Source organism: Ctenopharyngodon idella, chromosome 4, assembly GCF_019924925.1.
Source record: "Ctenopharyngodon idella isolate HZGC_01 chromosome 4, HZGC01, whole genome shotgun sequence".
In the NCBI taxonomy this organism is placed as follows: Eukaryota; Metazoa; Chordata; class Actinopteri; order Cypriniformes; family Xenocyprididae; genus Ctenopharyngodon; species Ctenopharyngodon idella.
In genome coordinates this window covers 28,409,436-28,436,892 of record NC_067223.1, presented here as the reverse complement: position 1 = coordinate 28,436,892, position 27,457 = coordinate 28,409,436, and the positions used below count along the sequence as shown (strand labels likewise).

At 38.1% G+C, this 27,457-nt stretch overlaps 1 protein-coding gene across 1 annotated transcript in view; it reads left to right on the top strand.

The window, feature by feature from the left end:
- The first annotated feature begins 4,777 nt into the window (after positions 1 to 4,777).
- The window catches only part of LOC127510888 (potassium voltage-gated channel subfamily A member 1), a 38,610-nt gene continuing 15,930 nt past the window's right edge, over positions 4,778 to 27,457 (top strand). The window contains exon 1 of the mRNA XM_051891030.1: positions 4,778 to 7,548. Coding sequence (XP_051746990.1) covers positions 4,946 to 6,589 — 1,644 coding nt within the window. The 5' untranslated portion in view covers positions 4,778 to 4,945 and the 3' untranslated portion in view covers positions 6,590 to 7,548. The remainder of the gene's footprint in view (positions 7,549 to 27,457) is intronic.

The window sequence follows — 27,457 nt, the reverse complement described above, 5'->3', positions numbered from 1 at the left end:
AGTCAAGAACTTGCAGATTCTCACAAGATTAAACTGGATGAGCAGATAAACATACATCCAACAATCACTATCATCAAAGCAGCAAATGCACTGGAAGCTTTTATACAGGAAGTACATATAAAGGAAGCAGCCATCATCTGAGCTGAGGTCATCTCTCCATCATGTCCAGAGCTTGCGTCTTTTTGCATTTGCATTTCACAGAAGACTGGCGTTATTGCTCCCGGGCGAGCTCTCATGACAGTTAATGCAAAGACGAGAAGAGCTGTGTCACGTGTGCAGATTAGAGTCTTTCACAAAAGCCATGTATTCAGACTTCAGCCCTCGGCATCTGCTGCACTCCCAGCTCCTGCTGAAACAAGAAAAAGAGCTTCTTTAAATCTCCGTTGACTTACCGGTCATTCAGAATGCCTAAAGGGAGCTAATGCAACAGAAGACTAAAGCTCTTTGCTGTGTAAATATATATGGGGGCTGGCTGGCAGTACCACCTCAAACAAAAATCAATAGTATAAAAATAAAAAATGAGAAATATTAGGAAAAATAAGATTAAACAGCATATAAATCACATATTTTTCTTAAGTAAATCCGTCCAACAGCTGATTGAGCAGAGAAAAAAAAGCAGCAGGAGCCTGGCATACCATTTTGTTGTGCTTATGGTTTTTGTTTGGTTATTTTTTGGGAACCAGTTCCTATAATGTTCTAGGAATGTTCTTTTTAAAATGTAAAGTCGATGTCCCTACAATAACAGACCGCCGTGCATCTAATGAATTATTCATTCTAGAACGTTATGCAACTTCACATACTTTTGAAAATCCAGTGTTTAGTTGATCCTGGTAAGCGCTCATTGTCACAGTTGTAAACACGACGGCGTTCTTATTCCACAAGGGAGTTTGGAGTCACGGCATTTGTTTCCATGCGGACCGTTAAAGAACACAACACACAACTCCCGGACATCCTGTAGAATTCAACCAACCAGATGACGACTTTGAAACTCCTGAAGTGCTTCCAGAAAAGTGTGCCATATGCATCAGACGTTCAGCCAACGGTCCGTGGGTGTGACGTCTGAGGCTGAGACTATATAGGCCTATATTTAGAGATAGACCATTGGATGGTGCAACTGACCAATCAGAATCAAGTATTGCAGAGTGCAGCATGATAATTGTTAATAAATGAAAAACAAAAACAGAGATCTGTTAATTTGCAAGTGTTAAATGATATGCCCCCAAACGGAGTGTCTATTTACACTAAGTGCAAATAGCGTCCCTCGTTTCAAACGCTATTTGAAAGTGCAATGCTTTGATAGTGTTATACGTTATAGGACCTTAATGGTGTTATAAATAACCTTTTATAAATAATCTTTACAGTTACAGTGTGTCTCTTCTATTTGTTTATGTAAAAACAAATCTGTTTATGAAGGCCAAAATTAGCAAAAAATGGAAAGTATGAGCCCTTTACAATGTTAAAAGGAAAAGGTGATATAAAGTCATGGGAAAGCTTTGGCGTTTTTTTGTGACTGGGTATGTTTATGCATAGAGTAATAATTTAAAAAAATCTAACAATAATAAATTTAATATCTCTGTTACATAGTGGAGAAGAGAAGATAAGTATACAGAGCTGCTCACACTTGTATGTTCTGTTAAACTAAAAAGAGAAAAAAGACTGATAGGAATCCAGTAACAACTTGAAAGTTAAAATTTATAGACATTTTAAGAAAGAAATAATTCATCTGTTGAGAGTGTGTTGACAGTCTGTGTAATTGGATGGCTACTAAGCTCCAGAAAATCAGTAATGAGGTGGCTTTGACAGTTACAGATTTGAATAACAAAAAGGTGGGAAAAAAGAACCCTAAACTCTAATACAAAGAACCATTTCAGCATATAAAGTGTTCTTCAAGACGATACGGTTCTAAATAGAACTGTGTAAAGAAGCTTTAAAGGATTAGTTAACTTTAAAATGAAAATTGCCCCAAGCTTTACTCACCCTCAAGCCATCCTAGGTGTGTATGACTTTCTTCTTTCTGATGAACACAATCGGAGTTATATTAATAAATATCCTGACGCATCCAAGCTTTATAATGGCATTGAGCGAGTATAAAGCTCAAGAAAGTACATCCATCCAAAGCAAAACGTACTTCACACAGCTCCGGGGGGTTAATAAAGGCCTTCTGAAGCGAAGCGATGAGTTTGTGTAAGAAACATCCATATTTAAAGGGTTAGTTCACCCAAAAATGAAAATAATGTCATTTATTACTCACCCTCATGTCGTTCCACACCCGTAAGGCCTACATTCATCTTCGGAACACAAATTAAGATATTTTGATTAAATCCGATGGCTCAGTGAGGCCTGCATTCACAGCAATGACATTTCCTCTCTCAAGATCCATAAAGGTACTAAAAACGTAGGATGTAGCATAAGTGTTTTGAACTGCAAGAGGCATTACACTTTCTTCGTAAGTTGAATACAGTAGGCAGTCTGGCGGAAGCTAGACATTTTACTTTATAACTTGTTAAATATGGATATTTTTCTTACACAAACGCATCACTTCACTTCAGAAGGCCTTTATTAAGCCCCCAGAGCTGTGTGAAGTACATTTTGCTTTGGATGGATGCACTTTCTTGAGCTTTATACTCGCTGGTTCCGTTCACTGCCATTATAAAGCTTGGATGCATCAGGATATTTATTAATATAACTCCGATTGTGTTCGTCAGAAAGAAGAACGTCATATACATGATGGCTTGAGGATGAGTAAAGCTTGGGCTAATTTTCATTTTAAAGTGAACTAATCCTTTAAAAAAACATCTTTTTTTAGAGTGATGTGTGGTTGATATCATGTCAAATTTTAGGTATACGCTTGACCCTGATTTTAATGTCACAATACATATACATCTGGGTTAACAAGTGATAGCCTCAATAAACTATAGACACACAGAATCAGGCGAATGATATAGTTTTTATATAGTTCTGGAGATTATCTTGAAGCATGAATAAAGACTGAGGTAATGTGAGCCACATTTCACCACAGAATGCAGTGAATGACCAAGAGTGCAAAAACGGCACGATAAGAGAAGCAGCAGCAGGTCTTCAGCCACCTCATTCAGTGTTAATACTCCACCGGGATCAGTTCTCAATCACCTGTTAGCCGCTTGACTCCTTCAACACATAATCTCTCTCCTTACCTCTTACACTTAACCCACTCTTTCCTTTTTTTAAATATATATCATTTCCCTACTTGTCTTCAACGGCAGCAGATTTTCGGTATTTTATTTCCACACAGGCAGATTGTTCAGCATATGGAGGGGGCAAATGAGGCAGCGTTTGAGGGATAAAGCACTTCTGTAAGAAATCACAGCTTCCCGCTCAAAAATCTCATGATAACAGGGACATGTCTCATTGACTGAGCTTGACTGAGAAATTGTGTACTGATAAGTGTCAAGATATGTAATACTAGTGTGATATGTATAGGTAAGTCGAATTAAGTTAATTTGGGCCTTTAGGTTAATTAAGATAATAATAAAAAATCATACTGGCAATGACTTGAATTAACCTCTTCTGTGATAAAAATGTTTTAATTTTTTAAATTATTTTATTTTATTTTGAGATGTCAAACATTTCTAGGTGGTGTTACTGTCCCACCCTTAATGAAAAAAGATCCCAGATAATTTTAACCTTTTTATTTAGGACATGGTTGGTTGACGTTTTTATGCAGATTTGGTCAAAAAGGCTGATTTTTGAGTCATATTCTATTTTGGTACGTTAATGACCTGAGTCATGAAGTTGGCTTCACAGTTCTCTTTAGCAGTAAGTCAATCAGAGGTGCTGTCGCCATAGTTTTATCCCAGTGGGAGGAAACATTCCAGATTTTTAGAATCAAATTTTAAATCAGGCTTCAAATCAGTTTTGACTTTTGTGTTCATGCAAGGCTTAAAATGTGTGCAAGTTAATATTACTAATTAATATTAATATTTGAAGAATAAAGTCTTTAGTCCTGAGATTTCTGAAGTAAAATTGACCATTGTGATGCATCATTTGCAGTTCTTAACTGATGCACATACAGGAATCATCCATGTGAATTCCTCATGGTTAGTTGAATATGTGTAGCCTACCGTCTCTCAAAATAACGTCAGAAAAAGGAGACACACACATACACACATGAATTTACTGTAGTGATGCAACTTAGGCAAAGGCAAAATAATGTCAACTCATGTGTGAATGTATGCTAATTTAGCACAGATGCCAGAAAATAAATCACATGAAAAGAGTCAGAAAATGGCAGTGGCAGAAGCTTGGCAAACTGACATGATGAAAGAATCTACAACAAAGACAATAGTTATATTTATATTTTATTGCTTTTACTTTAGTAACCATTTTATTAGTGTTGCTCGGGGTTAAGGGTAGGCTACATTAGAGATCAACGCTCTTAAACCTTCCATCTTCAACCTTCAATTGTTTGCTATTAAAAAACACAAACAACTAAGCTGTTAAACGGAGGGAATCTGTCTCTCTCCCCACACATTTCAGCTAAATGGTTCGCTTTAATGATTCAATTGGTGTGAACACTCTAGTGTTCTGGTCCCCGCGCGGCAGGTTACTACCTGCTTCTAATTAATAAAATCAACATTTAGCTTGTTCATTTTTACGAATTTGTTTCCATATCCATATCCATCCACTTCAACGAAAGTCATTACAGCCGAGTGATATACAAACGCTTTGCGAATCGATTCGTTCACTGTTCAAAAGAACCGAGTCGCCTTTGAATCACTCCAGTACTTACGCTCAGAGCGCACACATGAATTACCAGAGTGACGGGAGGATGTTTGGATTATAATACACATCTTTATCCGAAGCAGAACAATCTAACGGCAAAGAAAACGACGAGTGTGGATATACGAGGGGCTTTTGGTTTTTTATTCTACAGGTCTTTTATTAATGAATATTTAATGGCTTGGAAATGGAGATAGCTTTGGTGAGTTTTGAGAAGCGGGGAGATGGAGGCAGTGATGGAGAAACCTACCAAAACCAAAACTCACTGGATCATCCACGCTTGGTCCACAACAAAGAACTATACTCGAGAAGTCCCCAACAGAGCTCATGGAAAATGAACGACATGAACAACACAATGATGGGCTCCACTGAGAATACGGTGGATTATTACAGTCCCCATTTGTTTGATGAGGACATTCTGGACATGGATATGGACCATGAGAACAACGAACGGGTTCTTATTAATATCGCCGGGCTGAGATTCGAGACCCAGTTGGGCACTCTGAACCAGTTTCCCGACACTTTACTGGGAGACCCTGACAAGAGAATAAAGTATTTCGACCCCCTCAGGAACGAGTATTTCTTTGATCGCAACAGACCGAGTTTTGACGGAATTCTTTATTTCTATCAGTCAGGCGGGAAAATCCGGCGACCTGTTAACGTGTCGATCGACGTGTTTGCCGACGAAATTCGCTTTTATCAGCTGGGAGAAGAAGCGATGGACCGTTTCCGCGAGGACGAGGGCTTTATCAAAGAAGAAGAGAAACCGTTGCCACAGAATGAGTTTCAGAAACAGGTATGGCTCATTTTTGAGTACCCTGAAAGCTCTAGTCCTGCGCGAGGCATCGCTATCGTCTCCGTCATCGTCATCACCATTTCCATTATAACTTTTTGTCTGGAAACTTTACCCGAGTTTCGCGACGAGCGAGAGCTTCCAGTGACTAGTCGCGCGATCAATGGTACTCAAGAGCGTCCGTCGCTCACCTTCACCGACCCGTTCTTCATCATTGAAACCACCTGCGTGATTTGGTTCACCTTTGAGCTCTTCGTGCGCTTCTTTGCTTGTCCCAGTAAGTCTGAATTTTCCAAAACCATCATGAACATCATTGACATCATGTCCATCATGCCTTACTTCATCACGCTGTGCACAGAGCTGGCGGAGCAGCAGGGCCAGGAGCACAACAATGGCCAGCAGGCCATGTCGCTGGCCATACTGAGGGTCATTCGTTTGGTTCGGGTGTTTCGCATATTTAAGCTCTCTAGACACTCCAAGGGGCTTCAGATCTTGGGTCAGACTCTGAAAGCCAGTATGCGAGAGCTGGGCCTCTTGATCTTCTTTCTTTTTATTGGTGTCATATTGTTCTCCAGTGCTGTCTTCTTTGCTGAGGCAGATGAACCTGAGTCTCACTTCTCCAGCATCCCAGATGCCTTCTGGTGGGCAGTGGTGACCATGACAACTGTTGGGTATGGTGATATGAGACCGATTACAGTGGGGGGCAAAATTGTTGGCTCTCTCTGTGCCATTGCAGGGGTGCTGACCATTGCACTACCAGTGCCCGTCATCGTGTCTAACTTCAACTATTTCTACCACAGAGAAACTGACCAAGATCAGGCATCTCTCAGAGACGAGCCTACTAATGTGGGCACTTCAAACCCATGTGATGAACTTCATGGGCTGAGGAAATCATCAACCTCCAACTCAAGAGATACAGAACACAATGAAGAAACAAACATGCCTGTTGAAAAGACTAACATGAAAGCTAACAGCAGAATGGATATTAAACGCTCCCTTTATACATTTTGCTTGGACGCTAGAGAAACGGACCTCTAGTTCGTCCATCACCACCCCACTGCACTACCAGTGCCCGTCATTGTTTCCAACTTCAGCTATTTATATCTCAGGGATACTGACCAGGTGCAGGCATCTCTCAGAGAAGAGCCTGGCAGTGGCCCTTCAAGCCCATGTGATGAATTTCATGTGTTTAAGAAATCTTTAAATTCAAGAGATGGAGAATACAGTGAGGAATCAAACATGTTTGAGATGACTAACATGATAAACTGGATATTGGAAAAACCTCTAGTCCATCCATCTCCAGCAGGCTAAGTTAATGCACCCAAAGTCTGTACAATCCAAGGATCATCGCACTGCTAAAATCCTGGAAAGTTGCAGTTATTTTTTTAAAGTACATTTTAATCTGTTGATCTCTTTGGCATCAACAGCTTTTAAGTGTTACTTTTAAGATTTCTTATCCAGAATAGAACACAAAATAATGATCAATTAAATAAGTAAAATATTAAGAACTTGCTGGGATGCTTTGAAATTCGATCACAGGCCTTAACTCTTTCAACCACCTATTGTATAGTTCCTCAATGACTCCCAACTTAAGTGAAAAGCCAAAATAGGTCTTCTTCTTTTAAAGCATATTTAAAATAATGCATGTACATATTTTTTGTAAAATAATTGTTTGGTTTTTAGGGTCTTGTTCAATACCACTTTTATTGTTGGTCTTAAACAGTTTATGTGAAGTTTGTGGCTATCAGTAACTTTTATCAGTAACTTAATTTTTCATTGGCGTATGAAATCTAAGAAGCACTTCGAGGAAAAGGACAACTTTATTGTGTTTTGCCGCTGGATTCACAACGATGAAGCCTTGTCGACTTTTTTTCCCCCTGAAGTTTATGTAAGACTGTGTACAGGAGAGAGAAACCACAACAAACGACTCAACCATGAAAATCTATTGAATCCAGAGGAGAACTTGAAGAAAATCCAGTGATCCGTTCTCATATAAGGTCAGTCTCCTCATTAAGTCTACACTGTCCAATTCATTTACTTTCAGTGCTTTTCTTGCGTTTGAAATGTTGTGTTTTTATGCACAATTGTAACCACAGATATTGTTCATTATATTATTTTATAACATTATAATATTTCAGCATTTGTTTATTTAACCCTAATAGACCATCACATGGTTTATGTACCATGTAAAAAAACATTAACCCAAAAAATGTGCAAGTACAAGTATTCAAGTACATGTTCATGAATATGTTTATTTCAGAGCAGTCGACTCACACATTTAAAATTTTCATGATTCTGGAATATTCCTTCACCTCACTGACCTCCTGTAAAGTACCTGAAATGGCATGCTGTGCGATTCAAATTGACAAACATGTTGCTATGAGGGATTTCACAATGTGAAATAAGTATTCAATTGTTCTAAACACGTTTCAAATTTTACACATCCAATGCATTGCATGATCTAAAATTTAGAGAATTAGTCTGTTCATATTTATTCATGTTGAGCTGTCAAATTACAATAGACAAAATAAGAGTCAGTGAATGTGTGAGTTCACTGTTTGAATCTCATGTATGCAAGTGCTTGAAAGAGAGCGAGTTGTTATTAGGTGCCAGGAACCAGAAAATAAGTGTGTGTGTTTGTGGCAGGGGCGATCACAGACAGTGTTGTTCTATGAGGAGTGACATATCCTGTTTCACAGAGGATTAGATATGCCCGTTATAGGTTATATCACATAACCTTCGAGAAAGTGTTAGACTGTGTGTACTGCATGCTTATTTTGGTTGCATAGATACATGAGACAGCTGCATTTTAACAGTGGGCAATGTAGGTCAGGAGTGACAAGCATTAAGACTGATAGCAATAAAACTTAAGCACATCCAGTGATCCAAATGGCATATTGTTAATTATGTGACTGCAGGAAGATCTGGTGAACGTGATTTTACAAAGTACAACATGTTCCTGGATCAACATTTTTGCTGATCCTGGAACAACATTCCAATCAACCATTCAGATTTTAAGGGACAAGTTTCGGGCCCTATCATACACTCGGCACAATGCGGCGCCAGGCGCGACGCAAGTGTTTTTTGCCAGTTTCAGCCCGACGCAGTTATCATTTTCACATCCTGCGCCACGTTGTTTAAATAGCAAATGCATTTGCGCCCATTTGTGCGCACGTATTCTCCAACTGAAACCTGGAGACTGTCCTCCTCCAAAAAACGACCCTATAGGCCATTTTTTCATTTTTTACCTCAGGGATGACTTGTTTTTGTAGGCCAACCCGGAAGTTAGCGGCGCACAGGTTCCCTCGATCGAAAGCCTATGCATTTTTCCCATAGACTTCTGGAAAATCGCAAAAAATAAGCTCTGTTTAACAAAGGGTTATGACACTTACACGTTTTGTCTATCAAGATAATCTTTACAAGTTAACACAACATTTATACATTTTGAAGCCTAAATAAAGTCGTCAGATATAAAAAGCTAACAGTAGGCTATAAACGGACTACAGCACACCTTGGTCGTGGATCAACGTCACCACCACCAAGCTTCCTCAAACTTTATTTAAAAAACAACTTGATTTAAAAACATGCTCGCTGATTATGATCTGCGCTGTGTATGAATACTTATCCACTTTTTCATGACAAATGCTGTCCAAATGTCCTGTTTGTCATGATGACGTCTAAAGTCCACGCCAAAGGAAGTAGTCCCTTTTAGCAATTTGTTAGCAACCGCCGTTTTTAAGACACAATAAAGGTTTAAAAAAATCACAAGCGGGTTATAACTGGTGTGTTTTATGTCATAGATCAAAACGTGAAAATATTTAGAGGCTTTGTTAACCACAGACCTTATTTCAAGCGATTGAAAAATTTTACACCTCTAGCTGGCGTAAAAATAATGACAGCGTCATGTTACGTCTGTCGTCATGAAGTGACGTATGACCGTCGTTACCAATCAAAATGCGTGTTCATTTAAATGCAATGTGTGGACATTTTACACTGTCCCTTACCCGCCATTTGTCCTTTTTCCATTTAGCAAAACGCATTTTTTTTTTAACAACTACACCTACCCCAACCCTAAACCTACCCTTAGTGATTTATAGTGCATATACACTTTATAAACACATGTGTTCCCTGGGATCGAACCCACGATGCATATTGTAATGCTCTACCAATTGAGCTACGCAAAACCCGAAATATGATGCGGATAAAAAGGTACAATGCATTAAAATGAAAGTGTCCTGTTGTCGATAGGGGCGCAACTTTAGTAAACGCTCCTATGGGTCGTATTTCAGGGAAGTGACAAATGACCCAAATGGGCGTATTGGTTGGAGGACATGTTGGAAACCTGGTCTAAAGTCAATGACGCAATATTTTTTTAAAGAGCGCATTAGTAATATGCGCCTATAGGTGGGTGCACAGGGTGCGTACCCTCATCTTATTATACACACAGGAAAGCGCAGCAGCACACAAACATACCAAATATGGAAAATAAAAGGATTATAATTTAAACTTGCACATGAGCAGATCCGTTTCCTCACTAGAGAAGCATTCAGTTTTTCTGTTTGCAAATTCCTCCATGTAAATAGCGATTCCGCCATGGCACGAGCGCAACTGGCTTTTAAAGAGAATGGGAGACTCTGATTGGTTTATTGCATGTTACGCCCAAAACACACCCATTACTCATTAAGAGAATAGGGACAACCCTTTTAGACCATGCGCCGGGCGCGCTAATCATTTTTCCTGTCGTTAAACTAGCAAAAGTGGATTCGGACACGCCCTAAGTGCACTTGCGCCGTGCGCTTTAGACCATGCGCTTAGATCATTAAAATAGGGCCCTTAGAGTTTACAGTATGTCAAGTTTAGGTTTAAAACCAGGGTTAGGTGCTTCTACATCGGTGTTATTAACCTATCATTTCCCTCTGATTTTAGGGGTAAGTTATGGGTAGGGTTAGGTTTAAGGGTAGGGATAGGGTTAAGGGGTTAGTTCACCCAAAAATGAAATTTCTTTTATTAAGTACTCACCCTTGTGTCATTCCAAACCTGCAAGACTTTCGTTGCAATGATGTTGCTGCCTATGTGTGGTTCAGATAACTCTTGGATTTCATCAAAAATATCTCGATTTGTGTTCCAAAGATGAACGAAGGTCTTACGGGTTTGGAATGACATTAGGGTGAGTAATTAATGACAGAAATTTCATTTTTGGGTGAACTAACCCTTTAAGACTAAATTTTCAGACAGAGCTGTTGTTCCAGGATCAACCAAATAAGTTGCTCCAGGAACATGTCTTGGCAAAATCATGATGACCTGGATGATCTTCATATGCACTCTGAGCTGAGCTCTTCAGACAATAGTGGTTTTGTTAATTACACAGTAAAATGTGAAAGTTGGTGCAGTTGATGCTCCCTTTAGACCCCTTGGCTTTTAGATCCCTTGGCTACAGCTTCATTTACTCTTCCATCAACTTGTTTCAATAGGAAAATTTTACAGGAAAGACAACTGCAAAGTGATTTAATTTGACTCTTAATAATAATTTGTCGGTGTGTTTAATGTGACAAGTCACATTTAGGTTTTTTAAGAAATGTTTTTGCAATGTAGCACAGTTTCTCAGCCGTGTTTCAGCAGGTGACAAACCACCAAAATATGTAGATGCAGATCAATCACTTCAACAGGTGATTGCTGGAACATTTGCAAATATCATCATGAGGAATTAAAACACTTTTATTGATCAATAGACTGATGTAGATGAGTGTTAAAAGAGATGTGTGACTAAACATAAATGATTAAGAGCAATATTCTTTAAGCTCTTGAAAGTGCGTCATGATTGCAAACTTGCCACAACAGTCTGTTGTTAATGTGCACAAGCTAATCATGTTATGTTTGGTTGAAGAGGGGGGTCTGAGCTCATCATCAGAATTCACTGGAGATGTGATGTGCTCAGACCCTTCTTTTCAACCAAATATAACTAACATGATGGTTAGGCTGTGAATGGGGACAAACTTGACAAGGTCCAATAGTTACGGAGGCTTTCAAAGCAAGATTCACTACACTACAGTAGTACAAATACAGCACAAACCTTTGCCATTATAAAGAGATGAATAACATAGGTCTTAAAGGGATAGTTCACCCAAAAATGAAAATTCTGTCTTAATTTACTCACCCTCAAGTTGTTCCAAACCTGTATGAATTTCTTTCTTTTGTTGAACACAAAATAATATATTTTAAAGAATGTTGGTAACCAAACAGTTGATGGATCCCATTGACTTCCATAGTTTTTTTTCATTTTCCATTTTTTCCAGCAGTTGTGATTGTGAATTGCTTGTCTTTATTGAAACAGTTGTCTGTATTTATCACAGCATGCTTGCTTCATTTGCAATCAAATGGCAATTTTGTTACTCTGAATCTAACCTGTCACTGTACACCAACAGAGGAGCTTTTGTTAGTGTGATCTGGCTGTAGGTGGATATCTGGCAGGAGTTAAAGACATTGTGCTGTAATCAAAGAAAACGCAAAAGTAATTAACATGTTATAACAATGTGCAATTCACTGTGTTTTACAGCATCATTGTAGGATTAGGGTGAAAATATTAGTAGAGCATCGGTAGAGTATTATTTAACACACCTATTCATCTTTAATTGATTAATATTAACTAGATTTTTATACTTTCTGAGGCAAACACGGGTGGTGTTTGCATGTGCAAAACTCACTGACATGATGCCAGTGAATGATTTTAAGTGTTCTTAGTGTTTTTAGCATGAAATTATGCAATTGCTGTAGTGTTCTTATGTGGTTAATAATTAGTTAAGCTTTGAAGCATTTTAAGACATTTTATTTACTTAAAGGGTTAGTTCACCCAAAAAATGAAAATTCTGTCATTAATTACTCACCCTCATGTCGTTCCACACCCGTAAAACCTTTGTTCGTCTTTGGAACACAAATAAAGATATTTTTGATAAAATCCGATGGCTCAGTGAGGCCTCCATTGACAGCAAGATAATTTACACTTTCAGATGCCCAGAAAGCTACTAAAGACATCTTTAAAACAGTTCATGTGACTACAGTGGTTCAACCTTAATATTATAAAGCGACAAGAATACTTTTTGTGGGCCAAAATAAACAAAATAACGACTTTTCAACAATATCTAGTGATGGCCGATTTCAAAACACTGCTTCATGAAGCTTCGAAGCTTTACAAATCTTTTGTTTCGAATCAGTCAATTACATGACTTTGGCGCTCCGAACCACTGATTCGAAACAAAAGATTTGTAAAGCTTCAAAGCTTCATGAAGCAGTGTTTTGAAATCGGCCATCACTAGATATTGTTGAATAATTTGTTATTTTGTTTATTTTTGCGCATTCTCGTCGCTTTATAATATTAAAGTTGAATCACTGTAGTCACATGAACTGTTTTAAATACGTTTTTAGTACCTTTCCAGCAATTGAAAAGGGAAATTAAATTGCTGTCAATGGAGGCCTCACTAAGCCATCGGATTTTATCAAAAATATTGAACGAAGATCTTACGGGTGTGGAACGACATGAGGGTGAGTAATTAAGGACATAATTTTCATTTTTTGGTGAACTAACCCTTTAAGTATAAATTGGCTTCAACTTAATGTTGAAATCTTTAAGGATGGAAAATTGTAATCCTGGCTCAGAAAGGGTTACAGTTTGCTGGTGTGAAATCAGCATAAATGTGGTCTAGGTCATTTTCACTGTCTATTCACAATGTGTCAATGGATTGGATCTTGGTATGTTTTATTTTTCTCATAGCCTCTTCAGTCAAATGCATCATTATTGCAGATAAAGTGTGGTTTCAGCACCACAGACAGCTCCATATATTCTAGCAAAGCTTGTAAAAGTACACAAATCATCTGCAAGCCATTTAATAAAAGAAACCTTTTGAGTGGTGGCTAGTCGTCATGTAACAGATGAAAATGGCTTTAGACAGGCGTTATTGAAGACTTAGTTCAACTGATTTGTCCAGGTGAAACACTCATTATGATCCAAAGTACTGCATGTAGCAGTAGAGCATCCTGCAGCTTTGTGAAGTACAATTTGATCATGACGTTTACTGGTATTATGTTTAAGGTTCAATACTGGTTCAATGAACTGCAGGTCTTTAATGGACTAATGCTGATTTAACTGAAAGTAGTTTTTGATTTGTCCGTAATAAATCACAGTTCTAATAATGCACTAATAAAATAAAATAAATAATATAATTAAATTTAAAAAAAAAATTCACCTTCATGTCACTTCAAACCTGTATGACTTTTTCAGTTAAACACAAAAGGAGAAATTTAGCAGAATGTCCAAGCTGCTCTTTTCCATACAATGAAAATGAATGGTGACCACGACTGTCAAGCAAGAGTTTTTTTTTTTTTCTTCTGAGGAACAAGTTGAAATTATGTCACAAATACTGTGAATAGAGCTGAACTTCTGTTGAACCCAGAACACCCTTTTAATCTTCCAAAGGTTAGCAAATGTTTGACTTCCAAAAGTACAATGTGACTCCATTTTAAGGAATGCAGCAAAAACTCTTTTATTAGATAGAATTGACAAGCAGCGTGATTCACACCTCCCTCTCGTGTTAGTATTTTCACAGGAAGTGTCACATGCCGTGAAGCTGGCAGGATAAATCAGGTTCAATCTGGCAGAAATGCGCTGCTAAACTACAGCCTACATCAGCCTACTAAACAGTGTGAGGATTGTTAAAAGCTGTTCTAGAGTTACTGGTAAATCAGTAACCAGTTTGACTTGTGAATCTTGAAAAGACTAGGCAAATAAAAATTAATGTCCTTTCTGTAGACACAACATACATGGCATCATGTCAAATATGACTCAGATGGGAACACATCTAAGATTAGATATAATTTATTCACATATTTTAGTTTTTTATGAGTTTTTCATTTTCACCCTCACTGACCTTTAGAATTTTTTTTTTTTGAGTTTGAGACCACTATGCAAATTTAGGCTGCCTACACACTGTAAAGTTTCAGGAGTGACCTTAGCATTAAAATGCGGGAGTGAGTCCCCTAAACTATCGTTCCGTGTGTGTATGGAACACGCTCCAGAAACTGCGATGATTGACAACGTGGTAACATAGCAATGTTTTTGGCGGTACCTGCTATTCTGACCGAAGTAATATTACAGTGACAAAAAACTTGTTGTGTTTTGCAGTTACCTAAAGCACAGTTGACGGAGCCGTCCTGTTTTGTTTAAAGGCTGCTTCACAGAGTGCCCTATTGCATTGTTGCCATGTCCACTTATTTTAAGCATTTTTGGGGGTGTTGTTTAAAGGGTTAGTTCACCCAAAAATTTAATTTCTGTCATTAAGTACTCACCTTCGTGTCGTCCCACACCCGTAAGACCTTTGTTCATCCTCAGAACACAAATTAAGATATTTTTGATGAAATCCAAGAGGATTTTTATCCCCCATAGAAAGCAACGTAATTACCGTCATTCAAGGTCCAGAAAGGTATTAAAGACATCGTTAAAATAGTCCATGTGACTACAGTGGTTCAACCTTAATGTAATGAAACAACGAGAATACTTTTTGTGCACAAAAACAAAACAAAAATAACAACTTTCAACAATCTTTATTTATTCAACAATCTCTTCTCTCTTGCCTGTCAGTCTCCTACGCAGTTGACGCAGTGCAGAGCTCCTGTGTTTATGTCCAAACGCCGGCTCTGTATTGGCTGGAAACACTGAAGCTCTGCACTGCGTATAAAAAAACGAATTAAAAAAAAAAACTCTCAGATTTCATCAAAAATATCTTAATTTGTGTTCCAAAGATGAACGAAAATCTTACGGGTTTGGAACGACACAAGGGTGAATAATTAATGACAGAAATATCATTTTTGGGTGCCCTATAAGCTTGGCTTATACAGCGATCGGGTTTATGGAGTTATTAAAGTGAGAAGGTCTTATTTTCAGCATAAAGCATTTCCATTTATTTAGTTTTTATATGGGCTTGTTCTTGTTTGCTTGCAAGATCTGGCAACACGAATGAGTCAGGCTTGTTAAAATACGTATTGTAAGGTGTATCTCTCATCTGTCCTCTCATATCTCTTGTCATACGTCATTAACTAGTTAGTCAGTTTGGTTCCGTACACACTGAATAAAATTTTTGTAAATGTGGAGTCACTAGCTTTTTCGGGAGTTAACACTAGAACCGCCATGGGGTAAATTTTACCCGTGGCTGTTTTTCAAATGTACATAACAGGTTTCCAATAAAACGAAAAAAAGTCTCCCAGTCATTGACTTTTACTAAAATTGTGTAATTTACAATCCCTTGGTGTTAAAAATTGTTTAGATAAAACCAGATCAAAAAACGGGGCATTTATACCTATAAGCGCCACGTGGGTCAAATTTACCCGCTACATAATGCCTGTATCTTTTTCTCGCCCCTTATGTTTAAACATTGTACATTGCTAGGCAACGCCTTTCACTCACTGAATTAGCGGTTATCGGTTTCATAAATAAGTCACAATGAGTAAAAGCCGGCAATTAATGGATGCCGAAGAGGTATTAGAAGCCCTAAATGCCATGAGTGATGGAGAGTCTGATGGTGGTGAGATCTGGGTCGGCTCAGCATCTGACGGTTCATCTGACAGCGATCCAGAGCCGCCGACAAAAATTAGACTGAGTCTGTTCTTCAGGACAGGATTGCTACAATAGTTACAGAGAGTGAGCATCAATAAACTTTGGATGTAATCAATTAAGGTGAAGCTGCACGCTTGAATTTGTCATCGCATTATACATCCTATGCAGTGTGGTGAATTATTATTGAGCATTATTGTCTATAGGCTATTTTAGTCATTTAAATAGCATGGGTTATCTTAATATATGATTAATTATAATATTACACCACCCAAATATGTATTTACTTCTTTCTATTTCTCATTGTCAGTGCAGACTTGTTTAGCTTGACCATTATGAAAAGTGATTAGTGTAGCCTGCATAAAAAAAGCCTTGAACATAAAACAACAGGACAAAAATATAGTTGATGACTAGACATAATCATTTCATGACTCTAGACACTTCTTTGTGAAGACAGTGACATAAAACAGTGAAATAATATGTTCTTTAGCCATCTAAAAACAGGTGTAATGTGTGAAGGTAAAATTTACCCGCATGGTGGTTTTAGGTATACAGAGACCCCTGGCGGTTCTAGTGTCAATTTCGTTGGAGAATGCGGTTCTCACTAGGGCTTCCCCCTAAGAGTCAACTAAATGTTATTCGACTAGAGGCTTAGTCAACCAATATTTTATTAGTCGGTTAGTCGCAGAAAAAAAAAACTCTATGGGAAGTGGCAAACTCATGCAGTCCATGAGGGACAGATCATTAAAGATGGGTCCTTGTGTAGTATGTTGGCCAGGAAATCCAAACGTTCCCCTATCATCCATTGACCTCAAATATGGCTTATTATTTGAAACATGTAAGTAGTAGCAACTTTACATGGCTGCTCACTCTAATGTTAACCTAGATAAATGTGCGCTATTATATATCCAAGTGTTCGTACGGAGTGTGGAAGGCAGCTAAAGTATAGCGCTCTTTACCGCACGATCACTTGATTTTTTCAACTTAAAATACTCCATTTTTTGTCATACAGATAAGAGTAATATATCATTCTGAACTGTCTTTTACTTTTATTTATTTACACTCACAATAACAACAACATTTGTGCTATTGTAAAATAAAGAAAACAAACAGGATGCACTTTCTGCCGTCTCGCTGAACAGCAGCGCGTCACATAAATGAACCAAAACTCAGCATAGGCTACTTGCCTCACAGACATGAGAAATATATATATTCGAATTCGAATCGAAAGCAAATAGGCCTACTCTCTGATTATGTATTCACTTTATAGGTGCATTACTGCAGAGATGACGAGTCAGCATCGTCAACTTCATCTATGCAGCCGACACTGACTCAGAAAACACTAGTTTATTAATAAACAATTAAAATGTTATTTTATAATAATAAACTTATATAAACGTGCTATTTTTTCCGACACATTCATAATCATCACTTTTGCCAGTGTGCGATTATGACAAAAGTCATAATTGTCGATTATTCCCTTGAAATTGTAATTGCGATTATCAAAATTTACATTGAATGATGTATTGAATAGCTTTATACCAATGTTTGAAGCAACTGCATGCCATATTTTTGAATAAAAATAAAGAAACAATCTGAAAACACAATTTTTTATTGTTTTTCTATAGCATTACACCTTAAATGTCAACTATATATTGGTTGGTTTCTTCTTTAAATAATAATAAAAAGTCAACATATGCATGGTATAATAATAGGGGGTAACAAGTGTGGTTCCCCGAGAACTAATGTTCCCCTAGGCCTGAAGTGACATGAACTGCGCTTGTTGTTGTTACTTTTATTTTGACGGCGCGGCAGACTTCTATTTTTTTCTCAGAACAGTTCAGACAGATCTTGAGCACACAGTGCTCGCATTCTCCATCTTCATTAGTTTACGATCTGTTTAACAGTCCTGTCTAATATGTTATTAGATAGAACTGTTATACAAAGAAAGTAGACAGTATATGAAACAGTATTAGCTTTTGCCGTGTCCGTGTGGTTGATGCCCAATGTCGCTAGCTTAGCAGAAATACATAATCATATTTCGCTTGGTCTGCTCAAAGTCGCCCTGGATTTTCTCCTTAGCGTACGGTTCAGAGGTCCATCTATCACTGTTTACCATGTTTGTAGAGTTAGTTCGTAGAGTAAATATATAGGCTGTGTACACTGCTTTTTAAAATGGCGGGTACTGGTGTTTCGCGTGCGTTCGACATATCAGCGTACACCTACTTCACTGGTAGCACTTTTTATGCTGGGTTAGACCTTTTACATTCTGAAGTAGTTGTGATTCGCCTCTCACAACGTGACATGCTCATAACACACCTCTTAAACACACAGAATAATATAAGTGGATATTTTTCCTTGTAATCGCGCCTTTGAACGATTACGAAATCGTGGCATCCGTAATAGTAATCGCGATTAGAAATTCGATTAATTGTGCAGCCCTAGTTCCAACCAAGTCATTTGATAGCTTTTTAATAGACTGTTAGGAAAAGGAAAATTAGGTGTGGAAAAACCTGTCAACCACTGGATAGTCTTCATAATCAAGAAATTTTGACAGCATGACTATGAGTGTTTAAAATATTACTGTCATTTTTAAAATGGTTATCTTTACTTGTTGCAATTAAAACCCAAAATAAATTATGTTACAATAATTTAATAAATTACACATTGTTTATATACATATATATATATATATATATATATATATATATATATATATATAATTGGTTATCTTGTGTGGTTGCATTTAGAGTAGAAGTAAAGCCGTTGGTTGTGTTGTTGTTAGAGTTGGGTTGCTTATCCTGATGTGACTGTGTTATCTTGTCTTTGTAATATAAAAAGGCTTGAAGCAAGAGAACCGTTCCGGGTCTCTTATATAAGCGGCCCTTCCACTCTGACCGCCGCTCACAGAGCGTAAATGGCCTTTCAATTAGACAAGAAAAAAGAGTGTTTTAAAAGGAAAGGAAAAGAGATGTGTAAAGAAACGGTTTTAACCTCATGATCTGAGTGGAAGTGGATTAAAATATATCACATTAAAAAATATATTCTTTGACATTTTCCTGCTGGCTTTCATTTTGTTTTAAGTCAGAAAAAATTCAGCTATCACTTTATTATGTTCCTCTATGTTCCATTTCTATGTTTGCTTTTTAAAGTCGACAATAATCACTGTTTTCAACACTTTTTACTTCTGAATTCTAATGTTTTTGCGAGTAAAACAAGATATTCGATGAACGCAAAAAATGTGTACATTTAATATCATACGTTGTGTTTTTGTTTATTTTATTGTGCTCTAATGGTGTGTTTTTGTCACTTTGGAGCTTGAAGTGTCCGAAATATTTTTCAAAAAATTAAGTTTGTGTTCCACAGAAGTAATCAATATGAGTTAAGTGATCTGCATTATTTGCGCTTTGTAGCTTAAATGACTACAGAGATTATACTTCAAATCCTGTCAGGCAAAGGTTTTTCCAGCCTGCTTGGTAGTTTGCTTGTTAAGAAATATGTATTCAGAAATGCCTTGCAATCAGAAATGGCTTGTTTTGCTTTTAAGAGATTATATGAGCAGCATGAAACAGCTTGTGAGAGTGAGACTTTAGATGAACTGTTGTGCTGGTTGTTTTATGGCTCGCATTGTTGTGTTTCCTCTGGATTACATGAATGAATGTGTCAACTTATGACAAAACTAGAGTCAATGCAACCCCTAACACATTCACATGTTCTGTCTTTTTATGGGTCCATTTCAGTCTCTATACAAAAATAGTTCTCAACATTTTTGACTTAAAGGCCCCCACATATTATCTAACACATCAGAGTGTTGCTGTGCTCCAGTGATGACGTATTTTTGTAGGGCAACCCATACGTTAGCATCACTCTGGTTCCCTAACAAACTCAGTAGGATTTTTCCATTGGCTTTCGGATTATTGCAGAAAAAAAGCTCTGTGTCCAACAAAAGTTTTTGATTCTTACACGTTTTGTTCATTATGATATTCTTCACAAATAAAAATGACTTTTATGAATTTTGAAGCTTAATATAAGAAGTAAAAACCTAAACACAGGCTATAAACACACTACACCATGGTCGCATGACTTGAACGTCACCATCATTGAGCTTCCGATGACTCTTTCAGTCTTTATTAAAAAAAAAAAAATCCATGAAATGGTGAGTTATAATAGTTTGCAAGAACATGATTACAAACACAACGAGGCTGTAAAAGCGAAATAGTGAGTAGATGAGTTTCAGCTGATGATGTTTAATGTCCTCGACAACCTCTGTAGTCCCATTTAGCCACTTGTTAGCATTGCGAACAGTTCGCGTATTCAGAAACATATGTATTCTCCTGTGTTTGCTTAGGTTTGTAAGTGATTTACGTTACAAATCTTCTGGTATTTCGCCGGTTATTCAACACGGGCAAATTGCAATCGAGTATTTTTAAAAATCAAGTACTCAAATTGAATCGAGGAATCGTGACAGCCCATTTCCAGTACTCTATATTTGATATTTGATCTATATTAATTTCTCTGATCTTTCTGCTTTAATCAAGACAATACTGCTTGTTTTCATCATTTTTACTAACAGAAACAATAGTTATTGAGGAAAAAAATTATCTCTCTGTACATCTTGATTTTTTATTTTTTTTTATTTGTCCCATTTCTGACCACAACAAAACAATGGGATTACAGTTCAGTGCTACTGATGATTTTGAATGTTAATCTCTTTATTTGTATAGATTTTTTTTTTTTCTTCCACATCAGTTGAACATGGTCGCCTGAATCAGATTTATAAGGTCAAAGGTCAGGGCTGTGAACTCTGAAGAAGGTGATATTCATTTAGCTGACGATTTTCATTTAGCTGACGATCAAGTTGCTTGCAGTGTATTTAAGGTTTACAGTTATAAGAGTGTTTTCTTTCACTGCTGCATAACATTTGCATCTTTGAGTGTGGATCATCAAAAAATCCTAGACAAAGACAAATATTGTGTGTGTACTGTATGCTGCTATTATAATAAAATTTTAAGATGTAATTTGCAAATATGAGAAATAAAGTGTAACTTCCGATATTTTTTTTCCCCTAGTAGTCGAGATTCATCCCAGTAATTTGAATCTTTTGAATCCATTTACTAAAAAAAATGTGTTCATTGATTAATTTATTCAGTTACTCTTACTGTAGGTTACACCGTTATATGCCAGTAGGTGGCGACAAGTGTGTGTTTTTTATGAGTGAGTCATCTTTAGACATGCACTTGCAAACTTTCCTAACCATATCCTGGTAGCTATTTTGGAAGTGTGAGTGTAACAGAGGCCAGCTAGTGATAGCCGTGCAGGTAAACCTCACTCCCATGATCTCAAGAGGCGCACTAGCGACTGACACTAGAGGCTGCAGTCTTTAGCGTCTTTGTTTGAGCGCCCACCTCCCATGCTGGAGACACCGGTTCAAGTCCCGCTCAGAGTAGGGTGAATAGGAATGAAGAGGTTACATTGGTGCCGTGACCCGTGTGGGTGTGAGGTTTAGGGGGGTGAGTGTAATGGAGGCCAGCCAGTGAGAGCTGTGCAGGTAAACCTCACTCCCCTGATCTCAAGAGGCGCACTAGCAACTGACACTAGAGGCTGCTGTCGTTAGCGTCCTCATTAGAGCACCTACCTCCCATGCCGGAGATGCCGGTTCGAGTCCTGCTTGGAGTAGGTTGAGTAGGACTGGAGAGGTTACATTGGTGCCGTGACCCGGGTGGGTGTGAGGTTTAGGGGGGTGAGTGTAATGGAGGCCAGCCAATGAGAGCTGTGCAGGTAAACCTCACTCCCCTGATATCAAGAGGCACACTAGCAACTGACGCTAGAGGCTGCTGTCTTAAGCGTCCTCGTTAGAGCGCCCGCCTCCCATGCTGGAGACGCCGGTTCGAGTCCTGCTCGGAGTGGGGTGAGTAGGACTGAAGAGGTTACATTGGTACCGTTACCCAGGCGGGTGTGAGGTTTAGGGGGGTAAGTGTAACGGAGGCCAGCTAGTGAGAGCAGTGCAGGTAAACCTCACTCCCCTGATCTCAAGAGGCGCACTAGCAACTGACGCTAGAGGCTGCTGTCTTTAGCGTTCTCGTTAGAGCGCCCACCTCCCATGCCGGAGACGCCCGTTCAAGTCCCGCTCGGAGTGGGGAGAGTAGGACTGGAGAGGTTACATTGGTGCTGTGACCCGGGTGAGTGTGAGGTTTAGGGGGTGAGTGTAATGGAGGCCAGCCAGTAAGAGCCATGCAGGTAAACCTCACTCCCCTGATCTCAAGAGGTGCACTAGCAACTGACGCTAAAGGCTGCTGTCTTTACTGTCCTTGTTAGAGAGCCCGTCTCCCATGTCGGAGACGCCGGTTCACGTCCTGCTCGGAGTGGGGTGAGTAGGAATGGCGGGGTTACATTGGTGCCGTGACCCGGGTATGTGTGAGGTTTAGGGGAGTGAGTGTAATGGAGGCCAGCCAGTGAGAGCTGTGCAGGTAAACCTCACTCCCCTGATCTCAAGAGGTGCACTAGTGACTGCAGTCTTTAGCGTCCTTGTTAGCCTGCCTGCCTCCCATGCCAAAGACGCTGGTTTGAATCCTGCTCAGAGCGGTGTGAGTAGAACCGGAGGGGTTACACGTGTCACTTTGTCAAGCGGGCAAGGGAAGTAGACCAACCCTCATATATATACTTCAAGCAGCACTTGCTCACAAAATGAAAGTCATTTGTGAGGTCACAGTAGATTCCGCTTAAAACTTACCCCCACCCCACACAGTTGTAATGTATGATACTGGTGTTATTTTGCAATGTAACTACAGATTATACTTCCTGCACCCTACAATTTTCATTCCATTGACTCTCAGTCATATGCATGTGATTGCAGGAGACAGGAAGCTCATAATAATTTAAAAAAGGATCAAGTTTGGTGAACTTTTCTCTGCAAATTCATATCACATAAAGACATGTGGCCAATAGAAGAGTGATACGTCACATGTGACCTCTTAAATTCTGTAGATTTATGGTTTGCATTCTTTTAAATAGATTGCATACTTTTACATTTGGGATGATTATATGTTGAATTATGTTTCTACAAGAAAGATACATCATATTATAACCATTGCAGTGTCTATAAATTTTGCATGTGACTTTTAGAAATTTTAGTGTGACTGTTGTTTATTAGCTCCCTGAAAGGGTGCATTCAGTAGTTATTTTGCTAGAGTTAGCATCACTGTTCTTTGTGCACTTTAAGTCTGGTTTTAAGCTCTGCACTCCCATCTATCAACGTGGTTCAGCAAGATCGTCTTTAAGTTTTATGTAAATTACACTGATACTAGTGAGTTTTAGTGAGTGGCTACACAATAACTAATTCTCTTCCCTGTCCAACAAAAAATAAGCAACTTGGACATCACTACTCAGGATTTTCTCCATCATCAAATCTTTTTACTTTGTCAAATCAAGTCACCAGTTTTTATATTTTATACAATACAGATTGTTTCAAAGCAGCTTCACAGGAATAAACAGGAACATAACAATCAGTGATGCAAACTTCATAAAACATGAGACAAATTCTACTGTAAAGACAATAGTGTTATTATTTAGCTCAAGTCAGTCAGTGTTTATTCAGTGCATGAGAGTGGTCTACGCATTCGTGTATGCCGTATCAGTGTTTAAACTTGTTTTTTGTCTTTGTCTTTTCTACTTCTTCAATCGTATGTGTACTGATTTTCCATTGTCTCGGCTGGTAAAGCACGATGATAAGTCTCTATATAGTCCTTTGTCTATATGCACTTGCTCAACGTAAACAATGATATACATCCGATTCCATGAGACAAAGGGAAGCTAGTGAGGGACAGGCATAAATATTTGAAGTGGAACACAGCCCAAGTCAACCAAGCAGAAATTATTCTTCATTAAAATTTGTGTCTACAAATCTCAAGAGACTTCACAAGAACACAGGATATAGTAAAAGGACACAAATTATGGCCTAAATAAAGCAGGAATTTAATATTGTATGTATGTTTTTATTGTATGTTCATCAGTCATCTTTTACACATTCATGATTCTTCCGATCCCTTTCTCTTTTTATTCAAGGTGATGTCCCAGTTCATTCAGTTTGTTCATGAATGAAATGACCCGCTCAGAGTGTCGCTACGAATAGTGTTCAGCAACCCATTCTATTAATAGGCTGTGTTTGTTCTGTATGTTCGAACAATGAAATGTTCCATCACACTTTGGATGCTGTTCATTCATATATATAGTCAGTCTTTTAAGGCATTAAAGAAGTCACACGTTTGAAAACACATGCACTGTATCACAAGCTCATGTATCATATATCCTTTCCTTCCAAGGTGCATGCAATTTTTTGGCATCCAGGCGTCTGGTGCCCTGGGGCCTTGCAGGATCATAATCCATCCTTGACATAACAACACAAGTACCTCATGAGCCGCAGACACACTTGAATTATTCAGGGAAACTGAGCTCAGCTGCTTACAGAAACAAATTAGTGTGTTTGATCAAGGAATCTGATATGCTGATATAGATCACTTAACATGACGCTGATGTTCAGCATCAAATATGAGGATTTATAGTGCGTTCTAGCCACTATAAAAAAAAAAAATTAATAAAAAAAAAACTTTTATTTTTATATCAAATACATGATGTACTGGTTATATAAGTGGAAGCAGCATATAAAAGCAGAAAGACTAGTGAAGCGAGTGTTGTGTCTCTATCAGGTTAAATGAAGGCGTAATGATTCCCAGAGGCAGTGAGGGGGATGAGGAAAACAAATTCCCATTAAGGTCAGTTTAATTCTCAAGACATTTCTTTTACAGCTATTTAGGTTACTTATTTTATCAGAAATGATTGATTATTATTCATTAAAATATCAAAAATTATTACTCTAACTTGGGCCCTTTTTACTCCTGGTATTAAGATCCGTTTTGGTCGATCGGATCCCAAGTAGACGAGGGAGACACATATCCGTTTACACCTGGTGTTTTAATTCATCTCTTTTGTCCACTTTCAACCACGTCTGTCCTAATTTCTTTGAGGGGAGGGTCTATGGGCGCCTGACTGGTAAATGTATGGGTTTTTTCAGATCTTTTGATCTAATGAACAAAATAAGCTTACGCAATTTACACATGAACGCGGCCGGAGACGACGGAAAAACACATGGAGAGCAGCAGCTTTCGTTTCTGCTCTGATAGCTGTAAGATGATGCCGAACACTGAGCGCGTGTTAGAAATCAGGAATGGTGAGAGAACATTGAGCTTGGTACGTTTCAACCCTGGGTCTTCAGCCGACAAAGTTTGAATCCCATCTGGCTAGCGCTCTTCCCATAATGTTTCCGCATTAGGTCAGTAGGTGGAAAGTAGGCGGGCTTTTGTGGCTGTTCGAATCTGGTCAATGAGTTTTCGACTACTTCTTGAAGTGGTCGAATGTGGAGAAGCTCAAAACATTTTAGACCCCGTTTAGCAGTATCGGCCCGATACCAAGCTCATGTAATTGTACTCGTACTCGTAAAAAAACCCCGATACCAAAGACCGATACCTCACGTGACGTAACTGACAGAATTTTCCGTGCACAGAGACACAGACAGCAGCAGCAGCAGAAACACTGTCAACTTCAGAGATGTGGAAATACTTCAAAATTAATGATGAAAACACACACATTGCGAACTGCATGCTTTCAATCACAATTCGTTATCGATTAGTGAAGGCGGGATAGGCGGAATCGCGCTGAATGACACAAACCAGAAGCGGTCTCTCTCTCGCACGTGCTCTCTCTCTTTCTTGCGCGCGATCCCAGTTCTCTCAGGCAGCGCGCGATCAGTTCTCCTCGCGCCTGAATGGTCAAATGCACACACAGTTGTCTAAATGTCCATCATGTGGAGTATCTCACGTAAATACATTTGGTTATGGCTTAAGTGGACGTAAACATTTGGGTGAAAACAGTATATGTGTCAGTATCCATGGATTCGGTCTTAAAAGGACCGTAGCCTATATTTGTCATTAATGTTAATAAAACAACAAAAGATGTTAAATAAATGTATACATGGTAAATAAACCTACTCTATCTGAAAAACAAGTTTATTTAATTTGTATCTCTATAGTATTTGCTGTATTGTTTGTAATTTGTTTGTACATTTCTTTTTATATAACAATTATATATATTGGTAATTATGCCCTTTGAAGGTTATTGGACACTGTGAAATTTTTGTTATTTAAGTTTGTGACAAGCACATAAATATTACTTTTTTCATTAGAGTAATAATGAAGAAGCTGTCCTACATTCAATCACTGTGTTGTGCTTGGAAAACTGCAACATCACCAAAAAAAAAAAAAAAGAGAGAGAGAGAGAGAGAGAGAGAGAGAGAGAAATTAATAAATGTATAGGCACTGGTATCGGTACCAGCGAGTACTAGAAAAAAAAAGTATCTGTACTCGTACTCGGTCCTTAAAAAATGGTATCGGTGCATCCCTAGTATTTAGCGTTATCCACTTGTGATTGGATCGACCAAAATGAATCTTAATACCAGGTGTAAACAGGGCCTATAACTATATCCCCACCAGCATTTTTTTAAGTTGCCAGCTAGCCCCAGCATTTTTATTTTCTCTTTTTTTAATTGTAAATAGACTTAGGGATACATACAATACAAACAATACAAGTTAAACCATGTACATATGGAAATACATATACGACCATAAGATACATCTACACAGCTATACACTGCATAAAGCCAGGACAAACAAACAGATAAAACACAGGTCACCAAACATCTAATTTATCCACATAGATTGAACCATTGGGTAATAGATATTTTTGTTCTATCCTTCCAGTTTAATAGTATTACTTTCTTAGCTAATATAGATGAGGTAAACCAGCACCAGCATTTTTTATCATTTTCACAAAACTTATATTCTGAGACAATATTCTAAGTGCCCAATTTCTGATTTTCCCGACTAGAATAAGCCTGTTTTCGTCGAAAAATTGTTGCATGTAAGCTCAGAAACAAATTGTTGCATGTAAGCTTCAGAAAATCCACTGAAAGGAGATACTGTACATGCACATGCTCAGTTCACAAGGAATTGTGTGTGCTAACAGATGCTTAGCTGTAGAAATGGCAACTCAGCCAAACGGAGGGATTTCTAGAGTGACATCAAGATTTTTGTAAAAAGAATTACTAAAATAAAAGATTTTTAATTTATTTATTCAAAATAACTATTAATATTATTATTATTATTAACGATTGCTTTACAGTTTGCATTTCATGGCAGTGTCGTTAGCCATTTTTGAAGGTAATACTGTACTTACTGTGTAACCACTGACATCATCTTTAA